General features: G+C 37.9%; 2 protein-coding genes across 2 annotated transcripts; one reads left to right on the top strand and one right to left on the bottom strand.

Moving 5' to 3' along the window:
• The first annotated feature begins 8,336 nt into the window (after window positions 1–8,336).
• On the top strand, window positions 8,337–9,731 carry LOC104087359 (uncharacterized). Its single transcript, XM_009591794.1, has one exon. The coding sequence runs from the start codon at window positions 8,337–8,339 to the stop codon at window positions 9,729–9,731; it is 1,395 nt and encodes a 464-aa protein (XP_009590089.1).
• A 1,939-nt stretch (window positions 9,732–11,670) lies between these two features.
• Window positions 11,671–12,419, bottom strand: LOC117274431 (uncharacterized). Its single transcript, XM_033653716.1, has 2 exons — window positions 12,070–12,419; window positions 11,671–11,971 (listed from the first exon to the last, which is right to left on the bottom strand). The coding sequence occupies exons 1-2, from the start codon at window positions 12,417–12,419 to the stop codon at window positions 11,671–11,673; spliced, it is 651 nt and encodes a 216-aa protein (XP_033509607.1).
• Between the last annotated feature and the right edge of the window lie 8,520 nt (window positions 12,420–20,939).

Here is a 20,939-nt window from a genome sequence, read left to right as displayed (position 1 = left end):
CATATTAGTTATTTTTTATGTGCTCTATGTTATTTTGTGATTGTTTTGCGATTTAACTAATTTGTTGTTTTTTATCCGGACTATAATTTTAGTGTGCTAAAAAAATTCGTAAAATAGAGAAATTGTTATTAATTGTTAAAAAAATATTAATTAGTTACTTTTTACTGTGGTATATGTATTTTCGTGATTGTTTTGTGTTTAAACTGATTTGTTATTTTTATCCGTTTTAGATTATTTATTTGCTAAAAGACTAGTAAACTAGATCAATTGTTACTTTAGTTCCTTGTAGTGGTATCTTATGGCCTAATGTAGTGCTCGTATTTGTAATGTAGTGACCTTTTAGCATAGTAAAACGTAATGTCCTTTAGCGTAATATCCTTGTAGTTATAGAAATTAATCATTTAAGTATCTCTTATTCCCAAAAATATGTCAAAAAGCTGACAGTAGAAATACAAACTATCCCCAATTATAGTCAACAAACGTAAAAATATAAGAATTCAGGATACATTGTTGCTTCTGGGCCTCAAATATTGTGTCCGGAACCAAAATGTGAATATTTAATAATTAAATCTTGTATAGTTATGAAAATTAATTATTTAATTTTAGTATAGTAAAAAATAAGTCAGTAACAAACAAGCAAACAAACAAACAAATATATAAAATAAAATAATAAAACCAACATCTGCATGCAATGTCCACTTGTCAAGCTCATGTCGCATCAACCAATGATAAGCTCTTTCGTCTTCCTACCTGATAGATTCCATGCGCCTCCTGAATTTGCACTCCTGGTGATCAGTTGCAGCCATCCACATTAAATCATGCAAGTCCTTATTGGGATGTGCCTTCTGAAAATTGGCCTTCAAGTGCCTCACACAGTAACGGTATTATGCATACGGTTCCTGCCATTCATGCAAATGCTGTATAGAACTTAAAATACCTGTGACCACCTAATTTTTACTATATTTGAATTTTTATCACCTTCTACTATGTAAATATTTTCAGAAATTTAATATATATATATATATATATATATATATATATATATATATTTTATATTTTTTTTATATATATTTGAATTTTTTATATATATATATATATTAGCTTTGTTATATTTTTTTATATAGGGTAAAAATTATTAATAATTTAAAAGGTCAATTATTACTATTAGTATTATTTTTATTTTTATTTTTATCTTTATTTTTAAATAAAATGAATTGAAAACCAAAAATAAATAAACTTATTATTATTATTATTATTATTATTATTATTATTATTATTATTATTATTTTATTTTTTTTGTAAATTTCAGATGGGAATTAAAAAATAGTAAAAGTAAAAATATAAAATTAAAAAGTAAAAGTAAAAGTAGGTGAAAATTATTTAATAAAAAAGTAAAAGAAAGTGAAAAGTTAAAAAAATAAAAGTAAAAGAATGTAGAAATTTAAAAAATAAATAAAAAGTAAAATAAAGTTGGAATTAAAAAATAAAAGTAAGGGTATCTGATTTTTTTTTATAAAAGTAAAAGTAAGAGAAAAGTTTTTTAAAAAAAAAGAAAAGTAAAATAAGTGGGGAAATAAAAAAAGAAAAAGTAAAATAAGTGGGAAATAAAAAAAGAAAAGTAAAAAAGTGAAAATTTTAATATATTAAAAATAAAAAAAGTGAGAAATTAAAACATAAAAGTAAAGGAAAGTGGGGAATTATTTTTAAAAAAATAAGAAAAATGGGAAGTAAAAATTCTTTTAATTAAAAAATAAAAATAAAATAAAATAAATCTGAAAATTCCGAAAAAGTTTCTATAAATAGAAGAGAAGGAGAAAAAAAAATAGGGAGGAAGGAAATGAGAGAAATTTATTTTCTTCTTCTAGGATAAGGAAATTTCTACTCGTGTCATTCTTTCTTCGTCTTTCTTTCAAAAATTCCAGCAAAATCACCCCCTCCCCAAAAAAATAGCTTTAAACCCAACAAAAATAAGGCACTAAATCACCGGTTTTGTAAGGTCGATCGGGGTTGCAAGTCGCGATTTTTTGTTCGAGGTTTCGTGGCCGGTGAAAGCTCCAGACAACACTCGTCGAATTGTTTAACGCTCTTGTAATTTCAACTCTGTTAATTTATATCAAAGGTCCGTTATTTCCCTTTTTTCACTGATTATAATTGTCCATTTACCTTCTTGTCTATTGGTGTGGTTATTGGGTAGCATGAAGTAGTAGTTCACTCTATTGATATTTGGATCATTTGAATCTGATTGTTTCCTTATTCATATGTTTATTGGACCATGATGTTAATTTTAAAGTTGCAAAGTTTTGTTTTGAGTTGATTTAACCGGATAAAGGGTCTATTGAATCACTGTAATTTGGCTTGTTTACCAATTTTGTTCATGAGATTGTGGTGTCATTAGTTTTGTTTAAGAAATGTAAGGAATATGGGATATTGGGTTGGATAATTTGCTTGGGCCACGATTTGTTTCTAAGGAAATTGGTTTTGGGCTGTTGGAGAAGAAAAGATTTTGGGCCAAAAGATTTAGTCTCATCAGGCCCAAAGTAATAAATAACATAGCTGGCTCATCTTTCTCTAAACTAGCCCATTTTTCTATAAATAATAAAGTCAATTCTTTCACAAATAATTACATACCTCATGACCTTACAATAATCTCAAAATTCGTAATTGAATAATATTCGAACATCGTAGCTTGCTTTAGACGCGATTAATAATAAATCATCTTGACTGTGGGTACGGTTCCCGTAGCATGGTCACGATACGTAATCACCAATTCGATTGTGCGTTTCACGTGACTCGACCACAACTTCAAACAATAAAAAATAAAATTAAACATGTTGTAGATTGCGGGTGCGTTTCACGTGACGCGATTTGCGATGTGTATAAACAACGAGTGTACGACAACGTAACTCGTCTCATATTAATTCCATAAAAGTTTAAAATGCAGTAATGTAATAAAAGCAGGAAAAGGAATAAAAATGCACATAGGTTTAAAACATGTATTAAATCAGATAACTAGGCCAATTATTAATAGTTGAGCGACCGTGCTAAAACCACGGAACTCGAAAGTGTCTCACACCTTCTCTCGGATTAATAAAATTCCTTACCCGGTCTTCTGTGTTCGCAGACCATAAATAAGAGTCAATTTTCCTTGATTTGGGATTCTAAAATAAATTGGTGACTTGGGACACCATAAATTATTTTAAGTGGAAAAACTCCCTATCCCCCGAAAAAAAGGAGGCGTGACAGCTCTAACGACTCTACTAGGGATAAGAACCCAGAATCTCTGGTTCAGGGCTCAGAATTCGAGCTTAGAAAAGTTATTATACTTGACTTTTATTTATTATCTGATTTTTACGTGTTTGAACCTAATGTTCTAAATGCCACTTTTTACCGCTTTTATATTGCTTGAACTGTATATAAACTGTTACGAAACCCTCTTCTCTTTGAGTCTTCTAAATCTTCTGGGAAGAGTGCGCTTCGCGTGGCTTCTTTTCTGTTAGAGTCATACCCCTAATTTTAGAACGAGGATCCGACAAGTTGTAAAGCCGGTGAAGCTTCTGTATTCCTGGTACGCTGTCCCACTTCGGCTCGAGTTGTCCGCTCGGATAAGCCAGGTCTAGAACAATATACCCAGGATTTAAACTTAGAATGACATAACCACATGCCGGATCCCTAGTAGGTACATTTATTTGTATCACGTGCATTTGACTTTGGGGACTCAACACACGGATTGGGTCCGTCTAGGACAGGTGTACCCAATATAAAAGACCATCCTGATATATTTTACGTGCTACTTGTTCATATGTTTGTTTCGGCTTGCATGTTGACTGGCTTCTAGAATAGGGAAAAGGAACAAAAAAATAACAAAGAGTGAGGTAAGAGAGAAAATACATTTTACCCGATTTTGAAAATCCAAGTATTTGAAAAGTACTGAAATTCTGCCGAATTTTTGAAAAAAAAAAAAAAGTCATTCTCAAAATAAGTCATATTTTCCTATTGCGCCAAAACCTACCGAACTATGCGGGTCTGATTCTCACCGAATGTGAGATACGCAGGCAACCCCTATTAGGCCCGTCCATATTTTTTCAAAACCGACCAAAATAAGAACCTTTTGAAACATGATCATCACCCGAGGCCGTTCTTGTCAAAATAGCCTTAAAATATTCTCTTGGAGCACCGGAAGGCTATTTTCACAAGAATAGCCACCATGTAAACCTAAGTCAGTCTTTTCTCCTATAATCAACCTCAGTTGGCAGACACAACCCTAAAAACTTTCCTCAAGTGCTGAAGGGCCGTATTTGCAACAAAATAAAAACAATTTGGTACGAAATTTACTGATTTGGATTTTTAAAATTAACCACTTTGTGTTTTTGAAAAATATGTGGGTTTTGATCTTTGTCCTCAATTTGTGTGCAGAATGAGCACTGTTGAGAATGTACCTTTTCGGGTCGTAGATGAGATTCCACTAGGACTCCACATGTGGTGGAATGACCTAGGGGAGGTCAGCAAGCGTTATGTGACAAAGACTTTAGGTGGGCTCACCGGGCTTCTGAAAATTAAACCAAGGGTTGATATAATTGAAACTTTGATACCGTTTTGGGACCCGACGCACAATGTTTTCCACTTCTCTGATTTTGAGTTGACCCCTTTGCTAGAGGAGATGGTAGGTTATGTTGGTCTTGACGAGAATCTCAGGCACCGATATCTAGTAGCACCAAGACCTGTAACCCCTCATAAGTTTTTTGACCTTCTGAGTATTAGCCGGCAGGTTAAAGATGGAAATTTGGCCAAAGGATTTTACACATTCCATTTCTTATACAACCGGTATGGGGATCCCCGAGGATTTGAGGCTCCAAACACTGGTTTGAGTCATCAGGGAAATAAAAACAAATGGGAAGCACGCAGAGGTTTAGCCTTCGTAGTTGTATTTTTAGGCACTCTGATATGCCCAAGGAGTGACGGACATATAGAGTTGGTACTTGCAGGAATGGCCGACTTTATGGTCAAAAAGGCCAACGGCACTCTTATACCTGATGATTCTCGCAGAAATCTATCGAGCTCTAACCGCCTGTCGAGCTGGGACAAAGTTCTTTGAGGGTTGCAACTTGCTTTTGCCAATGTGGCTGGTGGAACATCTTTGCCATCGCCCGAGGTACATAAACTACGGTCTGACCGGACTCGATTGCATTGAAGAATACAGAAACCGGGTAAACAGTCATGAGTTACCAGAGGGTACTGAGGCTTGGTTTGCGTATTTGGGTTATTTGACCGCAAACCGAATTGAGTGGACTTTCAGTTGGCTCTCGGTCAACGAGGTTATTTACATGTCCGTCGGAGCGTGCGTTCTTTTATTGATGGGACTTCGGAGTATTCAGCCATATGCTCTGCATCGGGTCCTACAACAATTGGAAAGATACAAAACAGTCCCTTATGATGAAAATTTGAGTCCACAAGTTATTGAACTATACCCAAAAGCCGCATTCCCAGAAGAAAAGGTTCGCCAGATTTGGCACCAATTTCGGTTTCTGGAGCCACAGACTCAAGTACGAGATTTTTCCTCGGGTGAAGTAGAATCTAAATACACAGCCTGGTATGGAAAGAGAGTTCGAGTCGATCAAGAGACAGAACAGCCCGCCAAAAGACCCCATGTCCAACAATTCACCGATGGAGCGCGAGAATAGTGGGTTTGGTTAGCTAAAGAGAAGGAATACCAGACCACCATAAGCAAGCTAGAGGATCAAATCAAAAACCTCAAATTTAACAGTAGTTTGCAGGCTGCCAAGGATGAAGGAAAAAAGAAAAGGTTGGCCGAGAAAATGAAGCCCTCCAAGCTCAGATTCAGAAAATGAAAATAGTCGCTGAAAACCCGGTAAGAAGCGAAAAAGATAAAAGAATCATAAGCAATCTGAGGCGGAAAGTTCATGATTATGGGTTTGATTTGAAAAAGGCCGGGGATGAATTGGCAAAAGCTCGGGCAAAATTGGCGAATAATGCAGAAGAACGGGCAAGGTGTGTTCAGCATTTAAAGCAAAAGTATGATAGAGGGGTCGCGGTCTTATGGTAAAAGCCGACTAATCTCGAAAATAAAATGGTCCAACAGACAAAGGATTTCAAAGCTGAAAGAGAGCATTGCTATACATTGATTTCCTGATTAGAAGAAGACATACAGCAATTGCAAGACAAAACCATACGGCCATGCAGGTGTTGGAGGCCCGGTCTCAGCAAATTGGATGCCTGCTCCAAGAAAAGGGCTTCATTAGAATGAGGATTAAAGAAATTATTGATTACGTCGCAATGAAATGCCATGAATGCGAAGATATGACCAGGTCCATGTTCTTTGCTTCTGTGATGACTTTTGTCAGTCAGGTGATGGATGATTTAGAGTACCTTCAAGAAGAGATTGCACGCAGGCCCGCGTCGAGACCGACTGATGTACCGCGGACCCCCAGAGTAGTATTGTAGGCTCTTATGTATTCCTGATTTATTATTATTATTATATTTGGCTTTGAGTCTGTATTTTACCTTTTCGAGTCTGTTTTTTCTGTTTTAAGTATGTATGTTTAATTGTTAGTATTTCCAAAGTCTTTGTAATAGAAAAACCCAAAAAGATTTTATTTAATGAAATATTGAAAAAAAAAACCAAAAATTTTCTTTTCTTTTATTCTGCATTTATTTCCTGAACTACGTAATGATCTGATTCATGCGGCGTCATGATACGTAGGCAATCCCCATCGGATTTGATCGTAGCAATAGACAATCTGAGTGAAAAATAAAGAAAAAGAGAGAAAAAGAAGGAAAATTGAGTGAACAAGAAAGAAAAAAGAGTGAAAAATAAAAGAGCGAAAACAACAAAAAGGGAAGGAAAAAGAAATGAGGATTCGAAATTGAGAAAAGAGATAGTAAAGCCGGGATGAAACATACAGTCGTTGCAAAGATATTTAGAAACTTTTAACTATTTAAGTGCATTGCATCCCCAGTATGCGATTCCTTATCTGTTAAATATCTCAAACTAACCAGGTTGTTGCGTGTGCAAATATCAAAGGTCATGTTTAGGTGGTTGGTTTTGTGGTAATCTGGCTTCCCATCCTTACTTCACGAGATCTAAAGGCAGTGTTCCTATGGCCTCCGAAATTCATCTACCAATTATTGAGCCTGAGGATAGTCCAGTATCGGCTATTCCACAGTCAGAGTCCGCAGTCGCTGAAGAAAATAAGAGGATGCGCGTCGGCATGTTAGAAATGTGGGACGCTTGGTCTAGTGGCAAAGAACCGCCCAGTATAATCCCCGGATTTCCTGAACTGCTTCCCAGGACAAGTAGAACATCCAATGTCCCCATCCCCATAACCAACCCATTCATCCCCAATGTCTCCTACTCCGATCTGTGCATGTTTCCTCATGTTCATTTGCCCGTTGGTTTTAAAATTCCAAAATTCGAAAAGTACGAAGGGCACGGAGACCCGATCGCTCATTTGAAAAGATATTGCAATCAGCTGAGAGGGGCAGGTGGAAAAGAAGAACTTTTGATGGCCTATTTCGGGGAGAGCTTGACGGGAATTGCGTCAGAATGGTACATAGACCTGGACATCTCCCATTGGCATATATGGGATGACTTAGCCCGAGATTTCGTCAGGCAAATTCAATACAATGTTGATATAGCTCCAGATAGGAATTCTCTGACCAATTTCAAGAAGAAAACCGCGGAAAGCTTCCGTGAATATGCTATCAAGTGGCGTGAGCAAGCAGCCAGAGTGAAACCGCTTATGGATGAGACATAAATGGTCAATGTTTTCTTGCAGGACCAAGAGGCCGATTACTTTCAGAACATGATGTCTGCCATGGGCAAACCTTTTGCAGAGGCCATAAAAATTAGAGAAATGGTAGAAAATGGCCTGAAAACTGGCCGAATCATAAGTCAATCTGCTTTGAGAGCCACCTTCCAAGCCATCCAAAACGGCTCGGAAGGTTTAGCAAATCGAAAGAAGAGGTAAGAAGGAGTTATGATGGCTTCAGGTTTGAGAGGCCCCCGTTGATCCCGCGATCATTCTTACCTGCCTTCCAGAACCCCAAAACACTACTACCCCTATCAAGATGCAGCTTATGCCGTGGCACCGCCTCCCTATGCGGTGATGAATGCCCAACCTTATACACGACCACAACAACACTATAACAAAAACCGAGCTCCACCTCCCAGAAATAACCATACTTACCAAGCTCTATATAACCCTCGCCCCCCACAAAATAATTACCAACATAATACACGCCCCTGTGAGCATCCTAGGAGAAACGACTTCACCCCTATTAGTGAGTCCTACTCTAGCCTGTTTCCAAAATTAGTCCAGATGGGTCTATTGCAACTTGTGCCACCAAACCGGCAAAATCCGAAATCTCCATCATACCGGCTCGGTACCAGGTGTGCCTATCATTCGGGGGCAGAGGGTTATGATACAAAGGATTGTTGGACTCTCAAGAGGGCCGTTGAGAATTTGATAGAACAAAAAAGAGTGGTGCTGAGGGACGAGGAAGTCCCCAATGTGACTAACAATCCATTACCGGCTCACAACAATGGGCCGGTCATTGGAATGATTTGTGATGATAAAGATTTTTATCCATCTTTGAAAGCTATCATCGCCATTGCCGATTCAGAGGCAAGACCTAAAGCGGCGGCGAAACAAGCCAGAAATGAGAAAAAAATCACTCCAACTCCTCAAGTTGCAGAAAAACCTGTGGAAACAAATACTGGGGCAGGACCTGCTAAGGATGCAATTCTCTATGTTCCTAGGGCCTCAAGGAAAGAACAACTCATATTGAACACTCCTAAAAGATTTAAGCAGAGGAAAGTCGCGCTAAATATGCCAAAGTTGTATGTGCCAAAAGGGACTTATGTGGCATGGGGGCCGGTAATTTCACCAAGGCTGACTGAGCCCGTGGTTATCAGCCGCACACCACAGAGCCCTATAGGAGACCCCACGATAGTCCCCTGGAATTATAGCAAAACAGTGGTTACTTACAAGGGGAAAGAGATTATGGGAGAGGTGAACGAAATGAACCAACCTAGGAAGTACCATAACCCAGAAGAGCAAAAGAAGTTAAAACTGACCAAGGATAAATGGTTTCCGCCCAAGAAGCCTGTGAGCGCTGAGGAAGCAGAAGAGTTTTTTCGAAAAATGAAAACTTCGGAATATGCAATAATTGACCAGCTCAGGAAGACTCCTTCCCAGGTTTTACTTTTATCTCTTTTTATTAGCTCAAATGAACATAAGAAGGTACTCCTGAAAACATTGAACGCGGCATATGTCCCGGTTGAAACTTCAGTTGAACAACTGGAAAGAATGGTTGAACGATTCTTTGAAGTTAATAGGATTTCCTTCAGTCGTGATGATTTGCCCCAAGAGGGAGCTGCCCACAACAAAGCCCTTCACTTGACTGTCAAATGCGAAGGTTATTATATGAAGAGAGTCATGCTAGATGGCGGGTCTGTGATCGACATTTGCCCTCTCTCAACGCTCCAGAGGATGAAAATTAGAACAGAAAGAATTCGACCAAACAATGTCTGTGTGCGCGCTTTTGATGGTGTCAAGCAAGACACGATAGGGGAAATTGATTTGATTTTGACCATTGGCCCTGTGGATTTCGAAGTAACTATTCAGGTTCTGGACATGGACACTTCATATAATTTTCTCCTAGGAAGACCATGGATTCATGCTGCAGGAGTTGTGCCCTCCACTCTTTATTAAATGGTCAAATTTGAACATGAAAACCAAGAAATTGTTGTCCACGGGGAGGAAGAACAGTCCATTTACAGGGACCATTCAGTCCCATGTCTCGAAGCTAGAGAAGAAAGTGAGCACATTATCTACCAAGCCTTCGAAATTGTGGTCGCCTACCAATGGGAAGAAGGGGCCCCGTTCCCTCAACCTTGCTTATCTAATGCCTCTGTCATGGTCGCCACTGAAATGATTAAATATGGGTACAAGCCAGAAAAGGGGCTTGGGGTATCTCTACAAAGCATCATAGAGCCCGTTACTTCAACCGCCAATGAGAAGTTCTTCAGCATAGGTTTTCGAGCTACAGAAGCCGATAGAAAATGGGCTGATGAGCGCAAGAAAAATGGGTGGGTCCTGCCTCAGCCCGTTCCGCATCTCGCCAAGTCATTTATTGATCCCAAATATGTAGAAGAAGAAGAGGAAGAAGAGGTATTCACGGCCGAAGAGATTGATGATATTTGTGAAGCCATGAAACAAATATTGTACGAGTCCCACATGGTCCAGCCGGGGAAAGGAACGAGCCCTGCTGAGGTGTTATACATGGGGCCAAATGCCAAGATTCAGAATTGGAAATCTACCCCATTCCCTATCAGGAGGGAATCCTGGTAGTCTAGTCTTGCCATTTTTTCTACATTACGAGTTATTTCAGGGTGTAACTCGAATGTTTTTATTGTATTGTCTTTTGATTTCGATGTAAACCCTCTTATCTTCAATTCAATTCAATGAAATCAATATTTCATCATCAATGGATGTTTCCTTTTTCTTTTATTCTAATTTTGCTATTTTTCTTATCTTTTCCTTTTCCGTTGTAATAATGCGGACTTAAATAACATGACATGCTTGCGGACTTCATGCCTAGATCCTAAAACGTTATCTAACTATGAAATAATGAATCAAGATCCAGAAGACGAGGCTTTTAGGAAAATAAATCGAGAATTGGAACAATTTGAGAATAAGCCTAAGCCAAACTTAAATGAAACCGAGCCAGTTAATTTGGGCAGTCCAGAAGAGGTCCGAGAAACCATAATAAGCATTCACGCTAATGAAAGAACTGGGGATGCATTGATCCAACTTTTTTTGAATTCAAGGATGTGTTTGCATGGTCCTATGATGATATGCCAGGTTTGAGCATTGATTTGGTAGTACATAAATTGCCAACATATCCCGGTTACCCACCCATACAACAAAAGCAAAGAAAGTTTAAAACGGAAATCAATGATAAAATCAAAGAAGAAGTCACCAAACAATTAAAAGTTGGTGTGATTCGGGTGGTCCGATACACCACGTGGTTGGCTAATGTGGTCCCAGTTCCGAAGATAGATGGGAAAACCCGAATGTGTGTTGATTATCGGGATTTGAACAAAGCAAGTCCCAAGGACAACTTTCCACTGCCAAACATTCATATTCTTGTTGACAACTGTGCCAAACATGAGATACAGTCTTTCGTGAATTTTATACTGAGTACCACCAGGTTCTGATGGATGAGGACGACGCAGAAAATACGGCTTTCACCACGCCGTGGGGAACTTATTGTTACAGAGTCATGCTATTTAGTTTGAAAAATGTTGGGGCAACCTACATGAGAGCCATAACTGCCATCTTCCATGACATGATGCACCGGGAAATTGAGGTCTATGTGGATGATGCGATCATTAAATCCAGAACACAAGAAGGCCATGTACGAGATCTGAGAAAGTTCCTTGAGCGTCTGCACATGTATGACTTAAAATTGAATCCAGCTAAATGTGCATTCAGAGTTCCATCTAGGAAACTTCTGGGGTTTATAGTCAGCCGGAGGGGTATTGAGTTAGATCCGACAAAGATAAAGTCTATTTGGGATTTGCCACTCCCAAATGCACTTCGTTCATGATCTTTTCAGCTTCTAGGGCATCTACATACCTCAAAAGATTCAGATCTGGAGTTTTTTTGTACAAGATTTCTCCCTCAAGAAGAAACCGCTGATAAGCCTTCTAATGGTTCTCTTTTGGTCTCCACTAGCCTGCTCGGGATATTTCTTTATTTTCAAAAACCTTTTGATATCATGATACCATGGCTGAACATCTGGTTCTATTTCAATTATATTACAATAACCATGCCTTTCTCGAATTTGGATTTCCAGCGGGTCAATATGGACATTGCCCAGATACGACAGCATTGAGGCTAAAGTAGCTAATGCATCAGCTAACTCGTTGTAGAATCGAGGAATATACCTGAACTCAACGGACTTGAATCATTTGCTAAGATCTTCCACTATTGCCTCTATGGGATAAGCTTGATATCTCGAGTTTCCCGTTCACCTTGGGCTTGCCGAATGATCAAATTTGAATCTCCCATAATTAATAATTCTTCCACATCCATATCAACTGCCATATTCATGCCCATAATGTAGGCTTCATACTCAGCGGTGTTGTTGGTATAGAAGAACCGAAGACGGGCTGTGGCCGGATAGTGCTGACCGGTGGGCGAAACCAAAATTGCCCCAATCCCGACACCTTTTGCATTTACAGCTCCATCAAAGAACATTTTCCAAGAATTGGTGTCTTCTGAAATTACTTCAACTAAATTTACTTCCTCGTCCAGAAAGTAAGTACTTAGGGGTTGGTATTCATCATCAACCGGGTTCTCAGCTAGTTGATCTGCCAAGGCTTGAGCTTTCATCGATGTACGGGTGACGTAGACAATGTCGAACTCAGTGAACAAGATTTGCCATTTTGCTAACGTTCTCGCGGGGCATTGGTTTCTGGAATATGTACTTTAGAGGATCCATTCTAGTTATGAGATATGTGGTGTAAGCCAAAAGATAATGTTTGAGCTTCTGGGCGACCCAAGTTAGGGCGCAACAAGTTCTTTCCAACAAAGTATACTTGGCTTCATAACTAGTAAACTTCTTGCTCAAGTAGTATATGGCCTTCTCTCTCTTCCAGGACACATCATGTTGCCCCAGGACACAACCAAAGAAATTTTCCAAGACTGTCAGATACATGAACAAAGGTCTTTCTGGCTCGGGTGGAACTAACACTGGCGGATTTGACAGATATTCTTTGATCTTATCAAAAGCCTCTTGACATTCATCTGTCCATTTGATCACTGCATCTTTCTTTATCAACTTAAATATGGGCTCACACGTGGTAGTAAGCTGAGCAATGAACCTGTTGATGTAATTCAATCTCCCTAGCAGACTCATGACCTCTTTCTTGGTTGACCTCACATGAACGGATATGTCCTTGCAAAGAAAATCCTTCGGGCAGGTTATTACTGGATGACCATGGAAAAAGATTGCTTCAGTTTTGTCCGGAAGTGTCATCAGTGTCAGATACACGGTGACTTGATTCATGCACCGCCTTCAAAGTTACATTCTATGTCAGCACTTTGGCCGTTCGTTGCTTGGGGTATGGATGTCATTGGGCCAATTGAGCCAAAAGTTTCAAATGGGCACAGATTCATCTTGGTTGCCATTGATTATTTCACAAAGTGGGTTGAAGCAATCACTTTCAAATCCGTCACCAAGAAAGCGGTGGTGGACTTCATGCATTCCAACATTATTTGTCATTTTGGTATTCCTAAAACCATCATTACAGACAATGCTGCAAATCTGAACAACCACTTTATGAGGGAGGTATGCGAACAATGTAAGATTATGCATTGTAATTCTACCCCTTATCGGCCCAAAGCGAATGGCGTTGTTGAAGCTGCAAACAAGAATATCAAGAAGATCCTCAGGAAAATGATTCAAAGTTCTAGACAGTGGCATGAAAAGGTGCCTTTCACATTATTGGGATATCGCACAATCGTGCGCACATCAGTTGGGACTATGCCTTACTTATTGGTTTATGGCACCGAAGCCGTAATACCTGCAGAAGTTGAAATTCCCTCTCTTCGAATCATTGTTGAAGCCGAGATCGAGGATGATGAATGGGTCAAGTCCCGGTTGGAAAAATTAACTATGATTGATGAAAAGCGAATGACCGCAGTTTGTCACGGGCAGTTGTACCAACAAAGAATGGCCCGTGCCTACAACAAGAAAGTGCGGCCCAGGAAATTCGAAGTGGGGCAACTCGTTCTGAGACGTATTCTCCTGCATCATGAGGAATCAAAAGGAAAATTTGCTCCAAATTGGAAAGGTCCGTACATTATAAGAAAACTGTTGCTGAAAGGAGCGTTGTACTTGGGAGACATTGAAGGAAATAACCCCGAAACGGCTGTCAATGCAGATGTGGTCAAGAGGTATTATCTTTGACCCTTTTCGCAACTTTAATACTCTCCTATTGGGATGACGAAGGCTTTCATTCTCGCTACCAAACACTGCCAACCCTTGCAAACCCTTTGAGCCAGTTCCTTTTTTTTTTTTTTTGATCACCCTCTTTGGAACCTAGAAGTTACTACGGAAAAGGAGAAAAAAGAAAAAGATTAAAAAAATCAAAAAAAAAACAAAGTTCCTTGAACTACGTTTGACTTGATTCCGAAAGGATACGTAGGCAGCCTCTCTCTGGGATTCAGTCACACCAAAATAAAAACCCAAATTCCCCCTAAAGTGAAACTGGGGCAGATGTTATAATGGTTTGGCGATGGTTTTGTCTGAAAGGTTCCAAAGTTATAATTCAATCCAAATCATTTTTACCCAAATTCTTTTCAAGTCCTTCCGATCAATCGGCAAAGAGATTCAAAATGGGAGGATACAGTTACCCGGATATGATACAACAAAATGAGAGAAATAAAATGAGAGAGTCTTATCGGTGAAAATCCTCACGGGCACCGTAAGGCTATGGTAAGCAGAGAAATTCAAAAATGAGAGTCTTGTTAGTGAAAACTCGCAAAGAGAACTATAAGGCGATGGTGAGAAGAGAAATGAGAGAGGCCAGATGGTGAAAACCTTCAAAGGGCGCCACTGATCGAAAAGAGGATTCTCACAGTCACTAGCATTGACACAGTCCTGGGCAAAGTTTCTCAGTCTCAAGGCAGGAGTTGTGATGAATTTCTAAGAATCGGAAAGTTTACACAGATCAAGCATCTAGTCCAAGAGGCATGTCATGTTCATTGAAGTTCGTATACACTCCAGTTAAGTCCTTCTTTCTTTTCCCCGAAAGGGATACCTCTTGTCTAAATTCATTTGTCCATTCCATTATTTGCTTTTCTTTGAATCCTTTTCGGTTTAACTCTGTTCCAAAATTAAGACAAAGAAGGGAAGGCAGGACTGATTTATAGGGTTCTCACTTGATACAAGCCAGTATGCAAAAGAAAAGGCACCCAATCTCGGCAGGGGCATCAAGTCAACTCCAACTGGCCATGTTGGCCAATGTTTCGAAATCAAAAACTGTTGAAAGAAGAAATTCAAAGTCAAATGCCCACAAGGGCAAAATAAAAGTTGAAAAGGTTAAGTCCTACGTGACTAACCATCATGGCAAAGTCCGGAAAAGCCAGAGGTTCTCCAAGGTTAGAAGTGCAATCGATATTCAGAAAACAACCAGTTGTAGCTGAAAGGGCCGAGACCAAGTGACTGAAACAATCAAGGCCACAAAACCAACTACCGTTTCAAACTGACAAATTGTTCTTTGTTTGAAAAAAAACAGGAAACAGGTGCAATCCAAAAGCAACCTTGCAAGAAGCAGGTGCAACCAAAACGAAATTGCGCAAAGGCTAGAAACAGTTTTGCAGCAACTACTCCAAAAAGGAAGTCTCCTCCAAAACCTTTTTCCCGCATTTACTCATTCTCTGAAATAAAAAAAATGATGATGAAAAAAAAAAGAAAAAAAGTTCAAAATCACGGTAGTATAGGGTCTCCACTCCCTAGTCTGATTTTCCAACATAGGGTCTTCACTCCCTAGTTGATGATTATTTTATACATAGTGTCTGCACTTTCTAGTCGCTTTTCCAACATAGGGTCTCCACTCCCTAGTTGATATATTTAGACATAGGGTCTCCACTCCCTAGTCGTTTTTCCAACATAGGGTCTCCACTCGCTAGTTGATGATTTTTAGACATAGGGTCTCCACTCCCTAGTCGCTTTTCCAACATAGGGTCTTCACTCCCTAGTTGGTGATTTTTGGACATAGGGTCTTCACTCCCTAGTCTCTTTTCCAACATAAGGTCTCCACTCCCTAGTTAATGTTATTTTGGACATAGGGTCTCCACTCCCTAGTCTCTTTTCCAACATAGGGTCTCCACTCCCTAGTTGATGTTATTTTAGATATAGGGTCTCCACTCCCTAGTCTCTTTTCCAACATAGCGTCTCCACCCCCTAGTTGATGTTGTTTTAGACATAGGGTCTCCACTCCCTAGTCTCTTTTCCAAAATAGGGTCTCCACTCCCTAGTTGATGTTATTTTAGATATAGGGTATCCACTCCCTAGTCTCCTTTCCAACATAGGGTCTCCACTCCCTAGTTGATTTTTATTTTAGACATAACATCTCCACTCCCTAGTCTCCTTTTCAACATAGGGTCTCCACTCCCTAGTTGATTTGATCTTAAATGCAGGGTACACCACTCCCTCATATATTTGCTAATATAAGGTATCTCACTCCCTGGCTACATTTTCCCAACATAAGGTACACCAATCCTTAGTTGAGACATACTTTTGATAATAAAGGAACACCATCCAAAAAAAGGGACTTTTTCGGGGTACACCACTCCCGACCTTTTATTGCTTCCAATAAAGAAGTAGATTAGAATTTTGTTACAATAACTCACGAAATTTTTCCAGTGCAAAATGGGGCAGAAAATTTCGTTTGTTTGTTTGTTTTGGTGTCTGAGTAGGTTTTACCTCGAGGCACATGGTTCGAGATGACCAAAAGAAGAAGTCTCAATTCAGAATAAAAGAAAAAAAAAGTGAATCCAAAATGCAACAACAATTGAAAAGATGTGGAATGCTCAAGACATGACTGAAGCCACGAGCATTGGAGTCCCGGTTTGATTAGAAGAAGCTATAGAACAATGAACTGGAACCCACAACTAGTGAGCATCAAGGTTTAGATCAGAGTCTGCATGAAGAACCAGTCAAGACTCAAGATCAAGTTTCAGAAGACTCATAGATAGGAATCTTGTAACTCATAACCCATATGCTTGTTTAGTTTCTTTTTTATTTTGATATAATAGCAGGACAGCGGACCGGAGCCTCGACGGAACCTCACCCGACTCCTCAACTCATCATTCCACCATTCTTCTTGAATTACACGCGACCTGATTCCCTTATAACCTGGGATATATAGGCTGTTCAAAATCAGGACTCGGTTGCACCCTATCTTTTATTTCTTTTTCCTTTTGAATAATGGTTTGATAAAAAATTAGTCACATGGCTCACCTAGTCTTTGCCTAAAAACTCTTCATGTTTCCAAGCAAAGAGGGACAGCTGTGAACACCTAATTTTTTACTATATTTGAATTTCTATCACCTTCTACTATGTAAATATTTTCGAAATTTAATATATATAAATATTTTCAGAAATTTAATATATATATATATATATATATATTAGCTTTGTTACATTTTTTATATAGGGTAAAAAATAATAATAATTTAAAAGATCAATTATTACTATTAGTATTATTTTTATTTTTTAATCTTTATTTTTAAATAAAATGAATTAAAAACTGAAAATAAATAAATTATTTATTATTATTATTATTATTATTATTATTATTATTATTATTTTTGTAAATTTCGGATTGGAATTAAAAAATAGTAAAAGTAGAAATATAAAATTAAAAAGTAAAAGTAAAAGTAGGTGCAAATTGTTTAATAAAAAGGTAAAAGAAAATGAAAAGTTAAAAAAATAAAAGTAAAAGAATGTGAAAATTTAAAAAAATAAAAAGTAAAATAAAATTAGAATTAAAAAATAAAAGTAAAGGTATCTAATTTTTTTTTTAATAAAAGTAAAAGTAACTGGAAATAAAAAAAAAAAGTAAAATAAGTGGAAAATAAAAAAAAAAGTAAAAAAGTGGGAAATAAAAAAAGAAAAGTAAAAAAAGTGGGACTTTAAATATATTAAAAGTAAAACAAAGTGATAAATTAAAAAATAAAAGTAAAGAAAAGTGGGGAATTATTTTTTTAAAAAAAAAGAAAAATGCGAAGTAGAAATTCTTTTAATTAAAAATTAAAAAAAAAAAATTGAAAATTTCGAAAAAGTTTCTATAAATAGAAGAGAAGGAGAAAAAAAAAACAGGGAGGAAAGAAATGAGAGAAATTTATTTTCTTCTTCTAGGATAAGGAAATTTCTACTCGTGTCATTCTTTCTTCGTCTTTCTTTTAAAAATTCCAGCAAAATCACCCCCTCCCCAAAAAAATAGCTTTAAACCCAACAAAAATAAGGCACTAAATCACCGATTTTGTAAGGTCGATCGGGGTTGCAAGTCGCAATTTTTTGTTCGAGGTTTCGCGGCCGGTGAAAGCTCCAGACAACACTCGTCGAATTGTTTAGCGCTCTTGTAATTTCAACTCTGTTAATTTATATCAAAGGTCCGTTATTTCCCTTTCTTCACTGATTATAATTGTCCATTTACCTTCTTGTCTATTGGTGTAATTATTAGGTAGCATGAAGTAGTAGTTCACTCTATTGATATTTGGATCATTTGAATTTGATTGTTTCCTTGTTTATATGTTTATTGGACCATGATGTTAATTTTAGAGTTGCAAAATTTTGTTTTGAGTTGATTTAACCGGATAAAGGGTCTATTGAATCATTGTAATTTGGCTTGTTTACTAATTTTATTCATGAGATTGTGGTGTCATTAGTTTTGTTTAAGAAATATAAGGAATATGGGATATTGGGTTGGATAATTTGCTTGGGCCACGATTTGATTCTAAGAAAATTGGTTTTTGGGCTGTTGGAGAAGAAAAGATTTTGGGCCAAAAGATTTAGTCCCATCAGGCCCAAAGCAATAAATAACATACCTGGCTCATCTTTCTCTAAACTAGCCCATTTTTCTATAAATAATAAATCCAATTCTTCCACAAATAATTACATACCTCATGATCTTACGATAATCTCAAAATTAGTAATTGAATAATATTCGAACATCGTAGCTTGCTTTAGGCGCGATTAATAATAAATCATCGTGACTGTGGGTACGGTTCCCGTGGCATGGTCACGATACGTAATCCCCAATTCGAGTGTGTGTTTCACGTGACTCGACCACAACTTCAAACAATAATAAATAAAATTAAACATGTTGTAGATTGTGGGTGCGTTTCACGTGACGCGATTTGCGATGTGTATAAACAACGAGTGTACAACAACGTAACTCGTCTCATATTAATTCCATAAAAGTTTAAAATACAGTAATGTAATAAAAGCGGTAAAAGGAATAAAAATACACATAGGTTTAAAACATGTATTAAATCAGATAACTAGGCCAATTATTAATAGTTTAGCGACCGTGCTAAAACCACGGAACTCGGGAGTGCCTCACACCTTCTCTCGAATTAATAGAATTCCTTACCTGGTCTTCTATGTTCACAGGCCATAAATAAAAGTCAATTTTCCTTGATTTGGGATTCTAAAATAAATCGGTGACTTGGGACACCATAAATTATTCCAAGTGGCGACTCTGAATAAATAAATAATCCCATTTCTAATAATGTCACTTAAATTAGAAAAACTCCCTATCCCCAGGAAAAAAGGAGGTGTGATAATACCGCCATGCCGATCAGATATTAGACAAATACCTGAACGTTGTTTGACAACGTGCTCCTTCAAGTGGTTCAAAAATAGCATCCATGTCTCTTGGATTTCATTGGCACAAATAGCAAAAGTTAGGGAAAATATTTGTCCATTAGCATCTACTGCAACGGTGATCAACAACTTAATATCATACTTTCCATAGACATGAGTGCCGTCTATGGATATTACCGGCCGACAATGCACAAAACCATCAATTGTTGGTTTAAAGGCGTAGAACGTGTATCTGAATATATATATATATATATATATATATATATATATATATATATATATATATATATATATATATATATATATATATATATATATTCTGGTATTCCCGCACTCTGCTCAAGTTTCCATTCAGCAACAGTCTCGGGGTTAAAGTGTTGCAATGCGGCCATGTACCTAGGTAGAGATGCAAATGACTTATCCCAGTCACCGTATACAATTTCAAACGCACGTTTGCGCCCGAGAATTGCCTTTCTTTTGGTAATGGTACACCCATATTCCTGGTGGACAGATGTAATACACTTTTTGATCTTGTACCTTATGGAGGCTTCAATGTGTGGAATCAAGACAAGAGAAATCAAGTCAACATCCAAGTTAAAGTGATTTCCGCTGAATGTGTCCATTTTACAATTGTGGGTGCCAATGTATTTACCCACAACCTACATATTTATTTTCTTCTTCCTCGCACGCAGTATTCAATTACAACTCGTAAACCATCTACGGTAAACGGCCTTGTATACATCCGGAGATGACTCCCATTCCATCATATCACGTTACTCTTTTACGCTGTACATTTTCACCGCCCTGATTAGGCGCGCCTTATCAGGAAAAAAAATGCCCTTTGACAGCACTGTTGGTCTAGATTCATTCCACATTGCTGACCGAATTTCGTCAATATCCCTTGTGAGGGCATCCACATCCGGCGTACTTGGCAAATGATCAAGTTAGGGAATATGCCTCGAATAAAACGGCACGTGGGACTCGTATACTTTTGGTCTAACGGGAGGTGGAGCATGCTCCCTCGTCAAATCAGGTTCGACATTCTCTTCCTCCTCAACATCACCCTCGTCAGGGAAGGGTGTGTTATCTTCAGAATCATCGGTATTGTTGTCATAATTACTATTCTCTTCCTGACTCTGCGCATCTACCAGATCCCGATTAAATACGCCGTCTTCGAGCAATTGAGTAAGGACGGGACCATCAAGTTGCTCATTTTCACTGCACAACCAAAGAAATAATGAGTTACTCAAATTGGTCCAAACAACACATATAATTTTATATATTCACTTATAAATCATAATGTGTTGATCCCATGATGCACATTATCTTGTTGATGCTGACTCTGGATGGACCACCATGATCCAACACACCAAAACTCGGCATATTCCAACTGACCGTTGGTTCATAACTTGTAAAATTCATATCTGGTCGGTACCCCATGTGGAATATATGAGTATTAATACAAATACAATACACAAATTTATACATCGTAACAAAGTAGGAAAATTAAAGTT

This window comes from Nicotiana tomentosiformis, chromosome 2 (genome assembly GCF_000390325.3).
Source record: "Nicotiana tomentosiformis chromosome 2, ASM39032v3, whole genome shotgun sequence".
Taxonomy (NCBI): Eukaryota; Viridiplantae; Streptophyta; class Magnoliopsida; order Solanales; family Solanaceae; genus Nicotiana; species Nicotiana tomentosiformis.
The sequence above is the reverse complement of the archived record's forward strand: the minus strand, read 5'-3'. Positions and strand labels throughout refer to the sequence as shown.